General features: G+C 36.1%; 1 protein-coding gene across 1 annotated transcript in view; it reads right to left on the reverse strand.

The window, feature by feature from the left end:
- Positions 1-18,996, reverse strand: part of CRPPA (CDP-L-ribitol pyrophosphorylase A) — a 332,224-nt gene that overhangs the window by 177,479 nt on the left and 135,749 nt on the right. The window contains exon 6 of the mRNA XM_047096860.1: positions 14,030-14,124. Within this exon, the coding sequence (XP_046952816.1) occupies positions 14,030-14,124 (95 nt within the window). The remainder of the gene's footprint in view (positions 1-14,029; positions 14,125-18,996) is intronic.

Consider the following 18,996-nt stretch of genomic DNA (forward strand, 5'->3'; position numbering starts at 1 on the left):
CTTGAAATTCAAGTCTGAGCGAAATGTTCATGTGTATGAAAAGTGGGAAGGGTGTCCTTTACTTAGTTTCTTATTTTTTTTTTTTTTTAACCAACTTCCTTCATGGATATGGTGTGTTCATCACTGGAGTTTAGATATTCAGTTCACACCCTAAGGTATGTTTCAAAATCTAGCACGGATAATGACAACAAGAATACCCAATCTCTTCCTTGAGTTTCAATGAGAAACACTTTTTCTTTTCATGCCAACAAGACAATCCTCCCATTGCGTACTGAGCAGCTCCACACCCACACCTATCTGCCCAGCAGGTGCCTGGATTTCAACCGTGGTGACTTCAGTGTTTTTAGATGTTCTTTTCAAAGTAAGAAAAAAGCTCTGAGAGGTAAAAATGTCAGAAAGTGTGACATTTTGTGTTTGTCTTAGGTTATGAGCTGAAAAATGACACAAGGTAAATTTGCCCATATGATGGAGAAAGACATTACAAAACTAAGTACAGTAAAACCTTGGATTATGAGTAACTTGTGCTATGAGTGTTCTGCAACACAAGGAGACATTTCTAATAAATTTTATTTTTTTTTTAATTTTTTTAATGTTTATTTATTTTTGAGACAGAGAGAGACAGAGCATGAATAGGGGAGGGTCAGAGAGAGGGAGACACAGAATCTGAAGCAGGCTCCAGGCTCTGAGCTGTCAGCACAGAGCCCAATGCGGGGCTCGAACTCATGGACCGTGAGATCATGACCTGAGCCGAAGTCAGACGCTTAACCGACTGAGCCACCCAGGCGCCCCTCTAATAAATTTTAACATGATAAACAAGCAATGTCTTACAATATTAGTACATGATGCCAAATGTCAAATGACTACAAGTGAGCCAATGGTTCTTCTCTCTCTAGCTCTATGTCTCTCTCTCACTGCACAGTTGTGGGTGATTGTCTCCCATGCTAGGATGCTGGGTCTCAGGCCACAATGTTTGGCAGAAATCAGTGTTTTTTTCAGAATGTTGGAAGGTGCCCACCACTGGCACTAGTGTATTTTTTGTCACTTCAAAGCATCTACAGTCCTTTGCTTTTCCATTTAACAGTAAGCTTAGGAATGCTTTGCTTCATTCTATTTTATTAGATAGGTTCCTTGTTATTAAACTTGCAAAAAAATTAAAAGGTTCCACTGAGCTAATAGCCGTGATTCAGTTAGTGATAGTGAAAGTCATCCTACACACTAACTCTCCTCTCTCTTGTCTCCCTCACAACAGCCACGAGGGTTTTCAAAGGAAAGTGCAAGTTAATTTAGCTTTCTTTATATTTTGTACTTTATTATTTTGTGTTATATTACAGTAATCATTTTTATATGAATATTTTTGGGTTTTGGAACGAATTATCTGGGTTTCCATTATTTTTAGGGGGAAATTTTGCTTTGATATACAAGTACTTTGGGTTACAAGCATGTTTCCAGAACAAATTATGCTCACAAACCAAAGTTTTACTGTAATTATTTTCCCAAGGGGACCTTCATCCTGACTTTAGGTATAAACCCTATTAAACATCTGTTGTTGTTGTTTTTTAATTTTCTTTTACTTTACCTTTTCTTAAAGGAATATTTAGTAAAGTCACCATGAATCAATTAGCGCCTACACTCATTACTTATGTAATCACGGGCAAATCATTAAACCATAGTTTTCCTATTTCTATTTGTAAACTGAGGGGGAAGTTGTAGGATTATTTTAGAGGATTAAGGTATATAGCATAGTCCCTCTGGCACATAGAAAACACGCTAATTGTTAGTGTTGTTGCTGTTTGAGAGAAAACATTTTGTTAATTCCTTCTTTGGTTTAAGAGTTTTTAGGTAAATTTAGAAACCAGGACAGATTTTGCAGCTATGAATGACATCTCCTTCCAAGATAAACCAAGATTCTCTAAGTTCACAGCACACACAAAGTTCATTTTTCTAAGTTCTATATTAACTCCTAGTGTTAAAAAATCCAACATATTGTCCTCAAAGGAGTATATTAAAGTTAAGAGATGTTTGATAAACAGTGGTTCTTCTTTCTTTTGAACATCCATGTACTTCTTGACTTTATAAAATCCTTATGAAATCCTTAACTTCAAGTCAAGACTAATTTTTTAAAGTTCCAAAAATGCCATGTATATTTATAGATCAATTAGATACTTGAAAATCAGAGAGAAATTCAAGTGCTTAAAATTACAAATACTAGGCGAGTACACATAAATAAAGGGGAAGAGGATTCTGGAAAGATAGTTCTTTTAGTCTTCAAGTGTCTGTTGATCTCTCCATAAAAACAGACAGTACAAGAAAGACTTCAAAACCAAAAATCTGTAGATAATATCTACCACAAAACCAATTGTCAGTGGGTAGAGACAAACTGCCAGGATCTATAAAGACCCCCACCATTTAAGACACTGTGCAGAAGAAAGCAGAGTGGGGGGGAAGAGCCCAAAGAAAGTAACTCAAAACCATCATCGGGTACTCTCTGGATAGCTTAGCAAGCCATTCTGGAAAGAGCAGCAAAAACTAAAAGAGGTTTTTCTAGTCTCTGAGCTGAAAACAAAGAAGCTACATAAAGGTTCTCACTCTGCTGGGGATTATTAGGAGTCTGGACCCAAATTAAGAAAGCACCTTCAAAGTCAAAGCATCAGGCAGAGAAATCTAAATTGTCAGAGGTGTGCTAGGAGTGACAGGGAACATCCAGGCAAAGGAGAAAGGTAACAGAGACAGAAGCTGAGAAAGAGCAGGGCGATCTCTCCCATCTTTTCCTGAACAAGTGAATAAGAAGCATATGCCACTTATCTATAAAACTTATTATGACCCACCCTTTCCTCCTAAAAATAGATTTAAAAAGAAACCCTCTTACTTAAACAGTAGCAACAAGAAAGGACCTCAAATCTCATATAAGAAATAAAAGAATAAAGAGCAAAACCATGTCCCTACAGACAATACACATACATCACAAAGATATTCACAAAGCAGGTGAAAGCTGCAATCGAGCATTTAATAATAAGCTAAAACAAAATGAAAAACTACAAAAGTGAGAACTGGAATAAATCAGAAACAAGGTGACTAGAACAAGAAATTGGGAAAAGTAATTTGAGAAAATAATTTGTTTCAGAAATGAAGGGTAAATTATGAAGAACACCAAAGAAAATAAATATGACAAATCCTGAAGACAAATATAAAATTGAAAGCATGAATTGTTTAAATTAAAAAAAAATAATCCAAAAGAAATTAATAGCTACGAAGATGGGTAAACAATATGTAGCTTTTATGCAATAGTAGTCCAATAGCAAGAGAAAACTAAAGTGATGGAATGCAAATATACTAAAAACAACAATGCTATAAAAGTTTCAGGAAATAAAAAGATGTGAAATTACACAATAATATACACATTGTGTACAGAGCAATATTAACCTAAAAGGACCAACACTGAGAAAATTCTAGTACAAATGGACTTTAAATAAATAAAAAAAAATTCAGTGGGCATCCAAGCAAATATGCCAAGTCATTTATAAGACAATCAGATTTTAACCACACTTGATCCAAAAACTCTATGATAGAAGAAAATACCAAGCCACATTTAAGGTGTCCAAAGAGAAAGTTTTGAACCAACATTTTTTTGAGCCAAAACCAACTTGCAGATTTTTATCCAAAGACTAATTTTATTCATATGCAAGAACATGGAATACTGTGTCTGTCGAGGAACCCTCCCTAGTGAATCTACGGGAGCATTATTTTCAGAGAACCAAAATATCTGCAAAATATCAATGTAAGTCTTCTTAAAATAAGACCAGCATTTATTATAGAACTAAGTATAAATAATGGTTTTGAGGGAGACAATATAATATGTAATCACATATTAATGGAAGAGAATATAAAAAAGGTGTTAAAGTGGTAGTTAAAGACATTGATTCAGATTAGGTAGGAGGAAGAAGGCACTAGTTAATTTCAATGTTGCTCAGAAAAGAGATCCATTAGACAACAGCCAAAAGAATTTAATATTAGTAAAAGACAAAGGTATTTCCTAAGAATTTTAATAGAAAGGTAGTCATCAAAGGGGGACAAGAGGAAAACTTTATAAATGCAAAACAATACTTACTATACAGAAACTGATAAGGAGGGTAAGGAATAAACCATAAAACTTCAAAAAACTGGTTACTCGTAGAAGAGGAAGGCAATAGGCACAGAAAGCAGAGACAAATTTGAGTGTAATTTGAGCAAATTTGAGTGTAATTTGCTTTGTAGATTTTATTTTGGTACAGTAGAGTTTCATACAAATTTATAAAACATGTTTCTTTTAAAAAATCAACGTCTAGGGGCGCCTGGGTGGCGCAGTCGGTTAAGCGTCCGACTTCAGCCAGGTCACGATCTCGCAGTCCGTGAGTTCGAGCCCCGCATCGGGCTCTGGGCTGATGGCTCAGAGCCTGGAGCCTGTTTCCGATTCTGTGTCTCCCTCTCTCTCTGCCCCTCCCCCGTTCATGCTCTGTCTCTCTCTGTCCCAAAAATAAATAAAACGTTGAAAAAAAAAATTAAAAAAAAAAATCAACGTCTAAAAATAAGATAAGCCGAATGATTTTGTGTATCCAGATAGTGTCATAATCAATTACAATTCCAAATGGCTGGAGAAAAATTAATTTGATTGTTCATCCTAAATAGGATATAGCCTATTTAGAAAATACCTTACCTATTTTAGAAAATACCTTACATTGTTCACAGGAGTGGACTGATGACACGGTGAAATTGAAAGGTCAAGACCACCTTGTGGTATGTGTATCATGAGAGAAAGTAAATGTGTTTGTTATGTTGGAATAATGTAAAACAGTAAGTTTCACTATTGGCGAAAGTAGAGCTAAAATACATTTAAAAAAAAAATTCTGCAACTCCAATTCTAATTTCATTTGGAAATATCATTGAGAATTCAAGATGTGTTTTATGTTTAACAAATAAGGGAAATAGTGTTTTCTACCTCTGTTAACAAAATAAAAAGTGAAAACAATGACCAGTCTAGCAGCAGTCAGCTAGAGAACTAGTTGATTCCAGTTTGGGTCAGGAAATGCACAAGATGAATCTAGAACATCTTGTCACACCAGAAAGCAGGAGTTATCAAAGACTATCAGACTAATGCAAAAAGGATTCAAGCTAACTTGAAAATGCTTCTCATGGCCAAACCTGGACCAATTGAACATCAGTAAAAAATAACTGCTATGGATTGAATCCCATAAATATATTTTAAAATCATGACTCTATCTATAATCTTTAAGGGAAAAAAAACCCATTGATACTCTCCAGAGGAGAGCCACAATTTCCACCTTTCTTGCAATGCACTTTTTATCATTTTGCAACCTTCACGTAATAATGGTTCTAGACAGTAGAGTCTGTCTATACCACAAAAATACACAAGACTAGACTTATGTACTTCTTGGGAGAAGTATACATCGCCATGAAAAAAGTAATTTATTTTTGCCAAAGAAAAACTTTAGTCAAAATCTGAACAAACCTCTAGATCTTATTAACAATTTCTAGGATATACAGGGGACAGAGAGACTTATTAACTGACACCACAGAGTCACAAACAATAAAAGCCACACTATGGGCATTTCTAAAGGACAATTTACTCTAAAAAAATATGAAGATAAAAACTGTAGATAAAAATAAATTTCAGAAACATATTAACTGATGGTTGTTTGTGGACATTCTTGAAAGAGAATGGAAGCCTCACTGAAAAAGACAATGATTCAAATAAATGGAAAACAAAAGAATAAAATACATAAGAGAATTGGAGAAAGTTAATAACTGATGGACATTTGATGATATTATGGCACAATTAAGGATATTTTGGAGTGTGGTTATTGTATTATAATAATAGCTTAAAAAATAAACTTTTTTTATACAGGTACATACTGAGATATTTACAGATGAAATGACAGGATAGCTGAGATCTTCTTTAAAATAATCTGGGGATAAATGAGTATAGAGAAAACAATACTGGCCATGAGTTGGTCATTGTGAAGCTAGGTAATAGGTACGTGAGAATTCTTAATAGTATTGTCTCTTTTTAGGTATGTGATTGAAAATTTCTATCATCAAAAGTGACAGAGAGAGGGAGGAGCACAGGAAAAGAAAAAATATATAGAAAAGAAGATGAGTAGAAGCTCAGGAACTATTTCTGAAGCTGTGAACAATATGTTAAGACCATTATGTCTCTCTTTTGAAGGCTCATTTCTTCTAAGATTAATTCAATATTTAGTATGTTTTATCAGATTATACAATAGGTTACCTAGGGTTATACTATGGCCTAATCAACATAAAATTCTCAACAAATTAGTCATTGACTCTTTTCTCTGTTGGAGTTTGAAAATTTGTTAGACTGGTTTATATGGAAAGAACTGCATTTAATTCAGGAGACTACAGTCATTCCTGCTCAGAGTACATCCTGAGGCTTTTGGTTTAGGCTAGTTAGCTCCTTTTGTCTGTCGCTGATTTGACAACTATTCAGATGTTTCTGATTAACTCTGGTGTGAGTCATATAGAATATCTGATGAACTCAAGTACTAAGCCCTAGTTTTCATGTCAAATAGATTGTGCCTCCATTTATTTAACCAAGGAATTATAGTTTGGCTGGATAATGATTTCAATGAGGAAATTTTAGGTAACATAAGGCAAATTTCTAATAGAGAAGACTCAGACTTATATACAGTACTGCTTCACATACCACAAGAAGCTAGATGGGACACGTTACTGGGTATTTTTTTTTTTTTCAACTTCATGATGAATATATGTTTGTAGCAAGCAACTTCTAAGAGAGGTCCACTGGGGCATCTGGGTAGCTCAGTTGGTTGAGCATCTGACTCGATTTTGGATCAAGTCATGATCTCAGTCATGAGATTGAGCCTCATGACAGGCTCCACAGTGACAGCAAAAAAGCCTGCTTGGGATTCGTTCTCTCCCTCTCTGTACCCATCCCCCACTCAAGCGTGTATCTACTTGCATACTCACTCTCTCTCAAAACAAACATCTTAAAAAAATAAGAGAGGCCCACTAACAATCACCCTACCTCTCAATATTCACCATCTTGTATATTCACCTCCTCTGGAGTGTGGGTTGGATATACTTACTTCCTTCAAAAGAAGGCAAGAGGACAGAAGTGAGGGGATATTCTTGTAAGATCAATTTACAAAAAGACTTTGCTTTCAATTCTGAATAGCATGTTGTGAGGCAGCTCTGTGGAGAAGTCCACATGGCAAAGGATTAAGGCCCACCAGCAACTACTTGAGTAAGCTTGGGAGCAGATCCATTTCCATGGCCTCAGCCTACAGAAAACAGCTTGACTACAACCAAATTGAAACCCTGAACCAAAGTCTACTGGCTGTGCTGTGCCTACACTCAGATCTCACAGAAACTGTGAGATAATGAATGCTCATTATTTTAAGTCACTAAATTGGGGGTAATCAGTTATGCAGAAAGCACAGTACAATACGTAATACAATGTTCAACTTAGTGATAACAAGTCATGATCATTTATCCATTTGTTTATTTAACATTCAATAAATCTCCTCCTAGAATCAAGACTGCACTAAGCTCCGGGAAGACTTCAAATTAGTTCAGATAGCAACCTGGAGAATACAACAAAAGAGTATGTAAACCAGACTGTAAAAAAATAGTGAGCAGGAAAAGCTCCCTGGGGAAACACTATTGGGGACAAAGAGTGAAGAGGTAGGAAAGTGCCATCCAATTTGAGAAACTCAAAGTAGAGCTAGCCTGAATAGTGAGCAATATGGAGAAGCAAGGGTACCACTTTAAGAGGATAGACTTTGGTATCACATAAATCCATATTTATCTCCATGTTCCTGCTTTGCTACTTCATGGCAATGTTAATAAGGACAATTTAGGCATGCCCCTGTGCCTCAATTCTCTCATCTGGAAAATAAAAATAATACTACCTATTTCAGAAGGTTATTAACAACATATGCTATGGTACCTAACATAAAATAGGTGCTGAAAAATGTTTATTATTATTGTTGCTGTGTCTGTCGTCTTTAATAGCATCATTAGTAACATGAGAGATCTTATAAGATTGGCAAGGAATTTTTACATTAATTTAGGAGCAAAGGCAAATCAAGCAACAGTTTTGAGTGGAGAGTAACATGGTAAGGCGTAGGAGTTCTAAAAATGCATCTAACAGCCATACCAAGAATAGATGTGACAGAATCAAGACTGGAGGCAGGATATCAGTTAGTAGACTGTGTGATAATCCAGACAAGAGCTGGGGTACCTAGGATAGCGACAGGGTTGACGAATACAACACAGTTGAGAGATAATGAGGTAAAATGAAAGTGTTTCAGAACTTTATTTGCTTCAGGGATGAGATAGAGAATGGGTGAAAAATTATACCAGGTTTAGGGATCTAGGAAAAATATACACAGGTCAGATGAAGGAAAATTGGAACAATTTGTGAAATGTGAAATATTACTAATATTCAAACTTGAGAGTCTGGGAGACTTCTAATTGAATTTATATCTCTAAAACACAGGATAGTGATCAATTAAACACAGGGTCAGAGACTGATTTTGTCCCTAACAATTAGAGGATATATGAAGCATCGGCATAGTTTTTCCAGAGAAAACCACTCACCTATGTACAGGAACCAGAAATTATAAACAGTATCCTATAAACAAAATTAAGAGTAAGCCACAAAGAAAACAAAACAAAACAAAAAAAAGGATGTTCAAAAAAACAAGATTTTACAAAATGGGATGAGATTCCTTGTAGAAGAAAGTATTAGACAAGAGGGTCAAATGCTGCAGTAAATCAGGGTAAGGACTGATGAGGTATTGTGGATTGCTCAAAGGGTCATCGAGGACCTCGCTGAGAGTAGTTCCTTCAGAAGGTGGGACTGGAAATGAGGCTATAATATATGAAGGAATGAGAAGTTACATTACTCTAAATAAGGACAGCTTCAGGTAACCTCAGTTGAGAGGATTTTTTTTTTTTTTTTTTTGCTTTGTTTCCATTAATGGAAGGAACTTGAATATGGTGGAATGTTGATGGCAGTAGGGAGAGTGGAGGGAGGGGAACCAGAGCTCAGAAGAGAATACAGTCTTAGTAAGAGCATGACTACAGATTGAAGACTCTGCGGAAGTTTGGTGCCAGCACGATAAGGAGTTCCCATGTGAGAGTATAAAATTATGCTCTGAAGCTGGAGACAATTTCAATATAACTAAGAATAGGGGTCAATATAGTAGAATTAGACCAACATTTCTCAACTAAAGGGGGATTTTGTCCCCATCCAGGCACCATTTACTATATAAATGCAGATATTTTGGTTGCTACAATCAGGAGCTGGGAATGATAGTAATATCTGGAGATAACTAGGGACATCCAGTGGTACAGACCAAGGATGCTTCTAAATAGTGTACAATTCACAAGACAGCTCTAATAAAGAATTATCCAGCTCAGGGGCGCCTGGGTGGCGCAGTCGGTTAAGCGTCCGACTTCAGCCAGGTCACGATCTCGCGGTCCGTGAGTTCGAGCCCCGCGTCGGGCTCTGGGCTGATGGCTCAGAGCCTGGAGCCTGTTTCCGGTTCTGTGTCTCCCTCTCTCTCTGCCCCTCCCCCGTTCATGCTCTGTCTCTCTCTGTCCCAAAAATAAATAAACGTTGAAAAAAAAAAAAAATTAAAAAAAAAAAAAAAAAGAATTATCCAGCTCAAAATGCCAACAGTGCTGAGGTTAAGAAACCCTGGGTTTGGCATTTGAGAGAAGTGCTGGAGGTCTAAAATATTCACTGAGGAGGATGGGAGCTCACTATGCAATCATGGTATGTTTGCTCTAAAACATTCTGTGTCCACTGCAGATGGAAACCAGTAATTTTTTTTAATGGCAACAATCTGAACTACTGTATAATTTCCTCCAGCAGTATTGTTTGAGTCAAGGCTAAGAAAGGTGAAAGTTAGACTAATACATGGATACAGCTTTAACCAAGGGGGCGAATTCCAAAGAACAGGGAATTGAGGCTATCAGTAGAAGATCCATGATCCACTGAAGTGATAGAACACGGTATGTGAACGAGGCAAAGAAGGGTATAAGATAAAATGTAGCCAAAAGGGACAATATAGGGGACCTAGAGCTCCCTATAAAATTCAAAAATGCACAGGAATGCATTTTGTAAAAGTTATGGAATGACAAAATCTGTGATCAGACGTTAAGAAATAGCCTTAGTACTTATTTTTCAGCCCAGTGAAGATGACGGCAATATCCAGACAGGGTCCAACAGATAGGTAAATCAAGGTCACTGAAAATGAGAGGGGTAAGGTCTTGAGAGGTCACAGTGATGAATCAATCACACAAGACCAGTAATGAACCACTGTGTGTATCCCCACATCTCATGCCGTTTTATCACTAAACATGAACAGAAAAAGAAGCAACAAAAAAATACTCTATTAAGAGAATACTGCATTAACTGTGACTTGCTTAGATATATTCCTAGGTGTTTTATGGTTTTTGGTGCAACTGTAATAAATAAACTGTAATAAATAAATAAATGGGACCAATTCCTTGATTTCTCTCTCTGCTGCTTCATTGTTGGTGTGAGAGAGATTTTGAGAGAATATTGTTGGAACTCTGGCTATTCTTCAAGTCTGAGTTGACAGAGCTGGGTTTTTATACTCTTGTTGAGTACCCAGCTGTTATATTCTGTGTCACTACAGCTGGGTACTCAACAAGAGTATAAAAACCCAGCTCTGTCAACTCAGACTTGAAGAATAGCCAGAGTTCCAACAATATTCTCTCAGGGTCACACCAACAATGAAGCAGCAGAGACAGAAATCAAGGCATCGGTCCCATTTACAGTTGCACCAAAAACCATAAAACACCTAGGAATAAATCTAAGCAAAGAGGTGAAATTTATACGCTGAAAACTATAGAAAGCTTATGACAAAAATTGAAGAAGACACAAAGAAATGGAAAAAGATTCCATGCTCCTGGATAGGAAGAACAATATTGTTAAAATGTTGATACTACCCAAAGCGATCTACATATTCAATGCAATCCCTATCAAAATAACACCAGCATTCTTCACAGAGCTAGAACAAATAATCCTACAATTTGTATGGAACCAGAGAAGACCCTGAATAGCCAAAGCAATCTTGAAAAAGAAAACCGAAGCTGGAGGCATCACAATCCTGGACTTCAAGCTATACTACAAAGCTGTAATCATCAAGACAGTATGGTACTGGTACAAGAACAGACTCTCAGATCAATGGAACAGAATAGAGAACCCAGAAATGGACCCACAAATGTATGGCAAACTAATCTTTGACAAAACAGGAAGGAATATCCAATGGAATAAAGACAGTCTCTTCAGCAAGTGGTGCTGGGAAAACTGGACAGCGACATGCAGAAGAATGAACCTGGACCACTTTCTTACACCATACACAAAAATAAACTCAAAATGGATAAAAGACCTAAACGTAAGACAGTAAGCCATCAAAACCCTCGAGGAGAAAGCAGGCAAAAACGTCTTTGATCTTGGCTGCAGCAATTTTTTACTCACCACATCTCCAGAGGCCAGGGAAACAAAACCAAAAATGAACTACTGGGACCTCATCAAAATAAAAAGCTTCTGCACAGCGAAGGAAACAATCAGCAAAACTAAAAGGCAACCGAAGGAATGGGAGAAGATATTTGCAAATGACCTATCAGATAAAGGGTTAGTATCCAAAATCTATGAGGAACTTATCAAACTCAACACCAAAAAAACAAATAATCCAGTGAAGAAATGGGCAAAAGACATGAATAGACACTTCTGCAAAGAAGACATCCAGATGGCCAACCGACACATGACAAAATGCTCAATATCACTCATCATCAGGGAAATACAAATCAAAACCACCATGAGATGCCACCTGACACCTATCAGAATGGCTGACGTGAACAACTCAGGCAACAACAGATGTTGGTGAGGATGCAGAGAAAGAGGATCTCTTTTGCACTGCTGGTGGGAATGCAAGCTGGTGTAGCCACTCTGGAAAACAGTGTGGAGGCTCCTCAAAAAATAAAAACAGAACTACCCTATGACCCAGCAATTGCACTACTAGGTATTTACAGGTATGCTGTTTTAAAGGGACACATGCACCCGAATGTTTATAGCAGCACTATCACAATAGCCAAAGTATGGAAAGAGCCCGTATGTTCATCGACAGATGAATGGATAAAGAAGATGTGGTATATATATACAATGGAGTATTACTCGGCAATCAAAAAAGAATAAATCTTGCCATTTGCAACTACATGGATGGAACAGGAGGGTATCATGCTAAGTGAAATTAGTCAGAAAAAGACAAATATCATATGACTTCACTCATATGAGGACTTTAAGAGACAAAACAGATGAACATAAGGGAAGGGAAACAAAAATAATATAAAAACAGGGAGGGGGACAAAGCATAAAAGACTCGTAAATATGGAGAACAAACAGAGGGTTACTGGAGGGGTTGTGGGGGGATGGGCTAAATGGGTAAGGGGCATTAAGGAATCTATCCCTGAAATCATTGTTGCACTATGTGCTAATTTGTACGTAAATTTAAAAAAAAATTAAGTATTATGTTGAAAAAAAAAATTCTCTCAAGGTCCCACCTCAGTGGCTTCTGCATTGATTGGAAAAAGAATGAGATTACCCAAGAGTAAAAGACTATTTTTGAGGCAAAAGGGTGCTTCAGTGGGTTAGACAGTGGAAAGTTATCTATAGTTTAGGATTTTTTTTTTTTTTAAGAGAAAGAGCGTGAGAGAGTGAGCGCGCGCTCACACTCAAGCTGGGGAGGGGCTAAAGAAGAGGGAGAGAGAGAATCTCAAGCAGGCTCCACACCAATGGAGAGCCCAATTTGGAGCTCCATCCCAGGACAGTGAGATCATGACCTGTGCTGAAATCAAGAGTCAGACTCAACTCACTGAACCACCGAGGCTCTCCAGGAACAGATTCTTAACAAGTGAACTTGAGACAGAAAGCAGAGAGCAAAGTGCTAAAATTTTCAAAGATGGGGGGAAAATTCCCAGAAAGTCAATGGATAGAAGCAATACAGAAGACTGGATTATAGTGACCTTTCCACCTAAGAAACAGTGGAAATGGTAATCTTTTTTTTTTTTTTTTTTTTTTTTTTTTTCAGCTTTGGGTCGTTGCTGCAAACGCTACTGGTAGAATTTGTCACTGATTGTCATTAATACCACCTGGGGGAGCTTGTTAAAAATTTGGATTCCAGAACTAATCCCAGTGTACGGTTCACTCAGTTTTTACATATTCCAGGGATCTGTGTTCTTAACAGTTCGTGTACCTAATTCAGGACTAAATTTTGGGAAACCAGTAGTATTTACTACTTAATAGGTATCTGTCTCATCATTGAAAGTTTAATTATTATAGCTCATTTTCACCAAAAACTTATTACAAGCCAGATGCTTTTGTAAGTACTTTAAATTTATTTAAACTTTAAATTCAAACTTTTAAGTTATTTTATTCAACCCTCTTAATAATTTCACAAAGTGGATATTATTGACATTTTCAATTTAAGATAAGGAAATTAAGCAATAAAGCTGCCATCTGAGTACAGACAGTCCTAACAGAGCTCATTCCTCTTCTAACTATGCTATTGTAATAAAATTAGCTACCTAAAATCAACTTTTTCCTTCAGCTTTTAAATAGAACTTGATCATGTATATTGTTAACAAGTTATCACATGTTCACCATAAACTTTGATAGGTGGTATACGTTTTAACAGAAACAGGGAAGTTACTTACAGTTAAATAAAATCATTCTGTCAAAACATTTCAAGACACAAAGTTGTCATAGAAATAAATAATTGAAGTCATTAGTGGTAAAACTTACAAATAATTTCTATGGACCTCACATTTAATTACTACTTTCATTTCCTTAGCCCAATTAGATATGAATTTACTAGCAAGTTCATCAGCTCAAAAAAAGAGGTATAAAATGAACTCAAGTCTTTGAGATCATGAAACTCAAACTTTGAATACTTACATTTAATTCGTCTTTTAGTACTTCTTCAAGACGATGACCTACATGATTCTCATCTTTTGTGTCCATAACCAGACATATGTGCTGTGAAATTCTTTCTGAGATAAAAAAAAAAAAAAGAAAAAGAAAAAAAAGTAAGTTTCTAAGAGAAAATGGAACAAAGCCCTAGTATGCTAAAACCTGGATTAACCTGTTGTTTGTAACTGTCAAACTACAAAGCTTTTACCTGCAGGCCAGTGAAGTCACTTGGAATCCACACTGATAAATCCTCCACTCTTTACCACCCAAGTCAATAAAAATAGGGATTCATTGCTGTGTAAGTGGCTATCCAGGACATTGTATAATCAACAGAAATAAGACATCATAGGATATATCTAAAAAGGACTAACTGAAGGTGACAGCTATTTGCCTGACAGTTCATTCCTTCTCTGTTTATAAAGAGTCCCCTAAAATCTGATAAAATCCCATCTCATGCAGATCCCCCACTTCAGGCTAGAAAGTACCTTCTGTGTGCAACTCACTGTGCCACCTAGTGTCCTGGATGAGCACAGAAGTGTCCTTGGCGTTCGTCTTAATTCAGTCAATTCAATACAATTAAGTTCTTGCCTGTTTAACTGTTACAAGTGAATATAATAGCCAAACTAATTTTCTTCAAATTTGTTAAGTGTCTTCGACATGATCCATTTTAAAAACACAATTCATATGACATAATCACGCTCACCTTTGTAAACCTTGGATGCACTCTCTCAAAAGATACATAATCCTACTCTACACTAGCTAGGTCTATAATACTAAGAAATAGCTATATTGCTGCCAATTAAGAAGACAATGCACGGTATTATGTCAAAAACTTTTACAAAGGCTTAATTTTAAATAAGAATTCTAAATCAAATTAGTTTAACATTTAACCCAGCTGCTTCTTCAAGGAACAACTTTATATAACATGATATATATAAACGTTAATCTAGTAATAGTTAATCATTTTTCCAAGCACAGCTGGGGACAACAGACATTTAAAATATTAAGAAAAGCACCAATTAATAGTACTCCCTTTACTAACTACCTCACATCTATCAAGAATATTGTATGGTGCAAGAGCTCTATGTTCTATTATTACCAATGTTCATGATGGTCCTGCAAACAATATTATTATGAATCTATATAATAGACACCAGAAACCTGAATTCACAGAAATGAACTAACTTCTTCATGATCACTCTTGCTGAGGCTTTACAAAGGGGAGATAATGTAAAAAAATGGGCAAATGGTATACCTAGGCAAAAGACAGAATGGAAGTTATATGTACTATTCTTTCATCTTTTGTTTGAAATAAAAAATATTCTGCCCCCCAAAAACACATTAAGATACAATAAAAAAATACATGAATATGTGTGTGTTGCATATGTATGTATCTAGTAGGAGATCTTAAAATTCATCTTTTAAAAAAAATTTAACTATTGGATGTAACGAATATATTAACCTTATTGTGGTAATCACTGCACAATATATACATACATCAAATCATTACATTGCACACCCAAAACTTGCATGATGTTATATGTCTTTTTTTTTTTAATTTTTTTTTTCAACGTTTATTTATTTTTGGGACAGAGAGAGACAGAGCATGAATGGGGGAGGGGCAGAGAGAGAGGGAGACACAGAATTGGAAACAGGCTCCAGGCTCCGAGCCATCAGCCCAGAGCCTGACGCGGGGCTCGAACTCCCGGACCGCGAGATCGTGACCTGGCTGAAGTCGGACGCTTAACCGACTGCGCCACCCAGGCGCCCCATGTTATATGTCTTTTATATCTCAATAAAGCTGGATTAAAAAAAATCACCTATTTACCGAAGATCAACGAAAAAAAAAATACGAGAACCTAGATTCAAGGCAATATAACAATAAATAAGGTGAATCTTCTATCATGTCGATTTCTATACTGTCTGTTTATGCCTTGTAATTCCCAGGGATTTATACTCCAGAGTAATCTGTGCCAGATTGACCATTTTCTTTATACTGTCAATTGTCCATACCAATATGTCCTTTTCCTAGTCATATAAAATTCTCTACCTGTCCAGTGGCATTCACAGTCTAGACCAGGTTAAATCTTCATCAGTTCCCCCAATTCAATGGTTCTCAACTTTGGTTGCACATCAGAATCAATTCTGAGTAGGTTTTGTTTGGCTTTTGTAGTTTTCAAATACATACTTTTAAAACCCACCCAACAAGATTCTTGCCTGTATTTTTTTTGAAGCTCCAAAACTGATTCAGATGTTTAGTCACGTTGAAAACCTCTGCTTGTTCATTGCCTTGATTTTCTATAATGTGGAGTTTATATAAGTTTTCACTTCGGAAAAAAACAAAAAACAAAAAGCTAATTGTCTATGATAGCTGATTAATTCCCCCAAAATGGTATAACTCTTTTTGAATATAATCCTTTTGGGATAATTCTGCAGTTTTCTCTAATCTACTCCATATTGTAGCAATTGGAGCATGCTGAGAATTGTTATTCAATTCCCTTTGAGATTGCTAGCGTCAAACTGTTTAAAAAAAACCCAAATCCATCCACCTACTCTGATCTTCATGGCTCACTAGAGTTTATAGTTTAACCGTTTCTTGGCCAGTATTATAAAGGCAATCTAAGAAAAAAAACCACACAGTGCTCATAAATTATAGATATAAGGCACTTCTTGGGCATTTAATAATGTTTGTTAAGTTAATGAGCAATGTGCAATTTTTTTAAATGCTACAGGAATCCAATATCCAAAAAAATTCTATAAATAGTATATTCATGCTTTATCAATACTTTACATGTCTGAAATATGCAAAGACTAAAAATCAGTTTCTATGTAGAAATGACAAACTTTCTACACAGAATTTATAAATATACGAGAAATGAAGGAAACATGGGATAAAAGATCTAACATTATGACATTTTAATGCGGATTAAATGAGGATTTAATATACCTAAAGTTACATAGAGTGTCTGGTCCAAGTAAATCCCTAATAATTGTTCACATAATAATTGTCACTTCCATGGTTACATGGATCCAACAAAAATATAAATTAAAATTAGTTTTGTCTACTCAAGATACGACCCATCTGTAACTACAAATGGCCCCTGGTCTCTATGGTCTTAATTATTTCAGTTTGGTTAAAAAAATCCATTTCAATTTTGTCCCACTAATCCTTTTCAAATTTCAAAGTTACACCCAAAAAAGCAGTAATTATGTATAATAATAAAAACCACATCTTAAGTAACAGTCCTGTGTTTTCAACCCTGCACTTTGTAAGTTTTTTTTGTTTGTTTGTTTGTCTGTTTGTTTTTTGAGACAGAGACAGTGCTAGTGGGGGAGGGGCAGAGAGGGAGAGAAAAAAAATCACAAGATTCCACACTGTCAGAACAGAGCCTGATACAGGGCTCAAACTCACGAAACTGTGAGATAGTGACCTGGGCAGAGATCAAGAATGCAACACTTAACAGACTGAGCCACACAGGTGTCCCTCCCTGAACTTCTTTATAACTAAAGTGGATACATTCTGATCATTCTTATCTTGGTTTATCCGTTAGATCTAGGTTGAAGCATCTCATGTGGTTTCTACTGATAATCCCACACACACTGACAATCCTAACTGGGAATACTAATGTATGTAAGATCTTTACCAACAAAAGACAATAGCAATGACTGCACTCGGACCATGCAGCTGGAGGCTCAAAATGGTGAAGAATGCAGCTATGGAAGCAGGGCTCCAATAGATTGAACCTCCTCAATGCCAGTTACTCCAGTACCCCCAACTCAGAAAAAAATGTACATTTAAAAGTCATTTTTTCATGAAGGAGAAAATTCTTTCCAAACATAATATAATTAATACTTACTATTTCTCAAAGCAAACAATTTAACAACTTCTCTGAGGTTAATAATGAAATCAACAAAAACAGGGGCCTTTAGAGTTGTTAATCTGTTGTTCTAACTATTAATAAAGCGATTCTTAGAAATTTTAGACATTAAAATAAACACAACAATAGAATGAGGGAAAACCATAAAATCATTTTGTTTCCCAGAATCATGAAAAATATACCACAAGAATGTAGTCTTTGTTCTCTCCCTTAAACAGGCCTAAAGATAAATTAGAAAAATAATGCAGTTAAATTTAGCTCATACCTGACCTGTCAACTTTATTACTAATATTATTTTTTTGAGTTTACTCATTTACTGTAAGACAGTGCGCACGCATGTGTGCAAGTGGAAAAGGGGCAGACAGAGAGGGAAAGAGAGAATCTGAAGCAGGGTCCGCACTGTTAGCTCAGAGCCCCATGTAGGGCTTGAACCCACACACCGCGAGATCATCACCTGAGCCGAAATCAAGAGTCGGCTGTTCAAGTGAATGAACCACATACCCACCCCCAACTAATATTAACTTGTTAGTTTTAATTGTCATGCTACCTTTTTTATAAAATATTTTTTAAATCTTCCTAAAAGGACAATTATGACACATGAAGTATTTTAATATCTAAACCTGTAGGGTATGTTCTCCACCAAACATCGTTTTTAACACATATTCTCTGATCTACACTGAAAAACTCTTTATTTACGTACAGCATCTAGGTATCACAGAGCTCAACACGACTAAAAACAGAAAAAATTGTTAAGGAACATTACGTGTAGTCTATACGTTAGTTACAAGCTGTAAGCATTAATAAATAAGAACCAATTTTTCAATTAATACCTCATCCTTGTGTGCTAGAACTTTTAAATGGTCAAAGTATGTGCACAATTGCCAAAAGTATTATGCTAAAAATAATGTACAATTTGATTTTACTTTCCTGGCTGTGATGGATAATTTTATGTCAACTTGACTGAGCAATGGGGTGTCCAGATACTTAGCCAAACATAATCTGCGTGTTTGTGCGAGGGTATTTTTAGATGTGGTTTACATTTAAACTGGTAAACTAAATAAAGCTGATTGCCCT

This window comes from Lynx rufus, unplaced genomic scaffold (genome assembly GCF_022079265.1).
Source record: "Lynx rufus isolate CCGP_SWC_20201006 ecotype Redwood Valley unplaced genomic scaffold, mLynRuf1.p SCAF_4, whole genome shotgun sequence".
Classification (NCBI taxonomy): domain Eukaryota; kingdom Metazoa; phylum Chordata; class Mammalia; order Carnivora; family Felidae; genus Lynx; species Lynx rufus.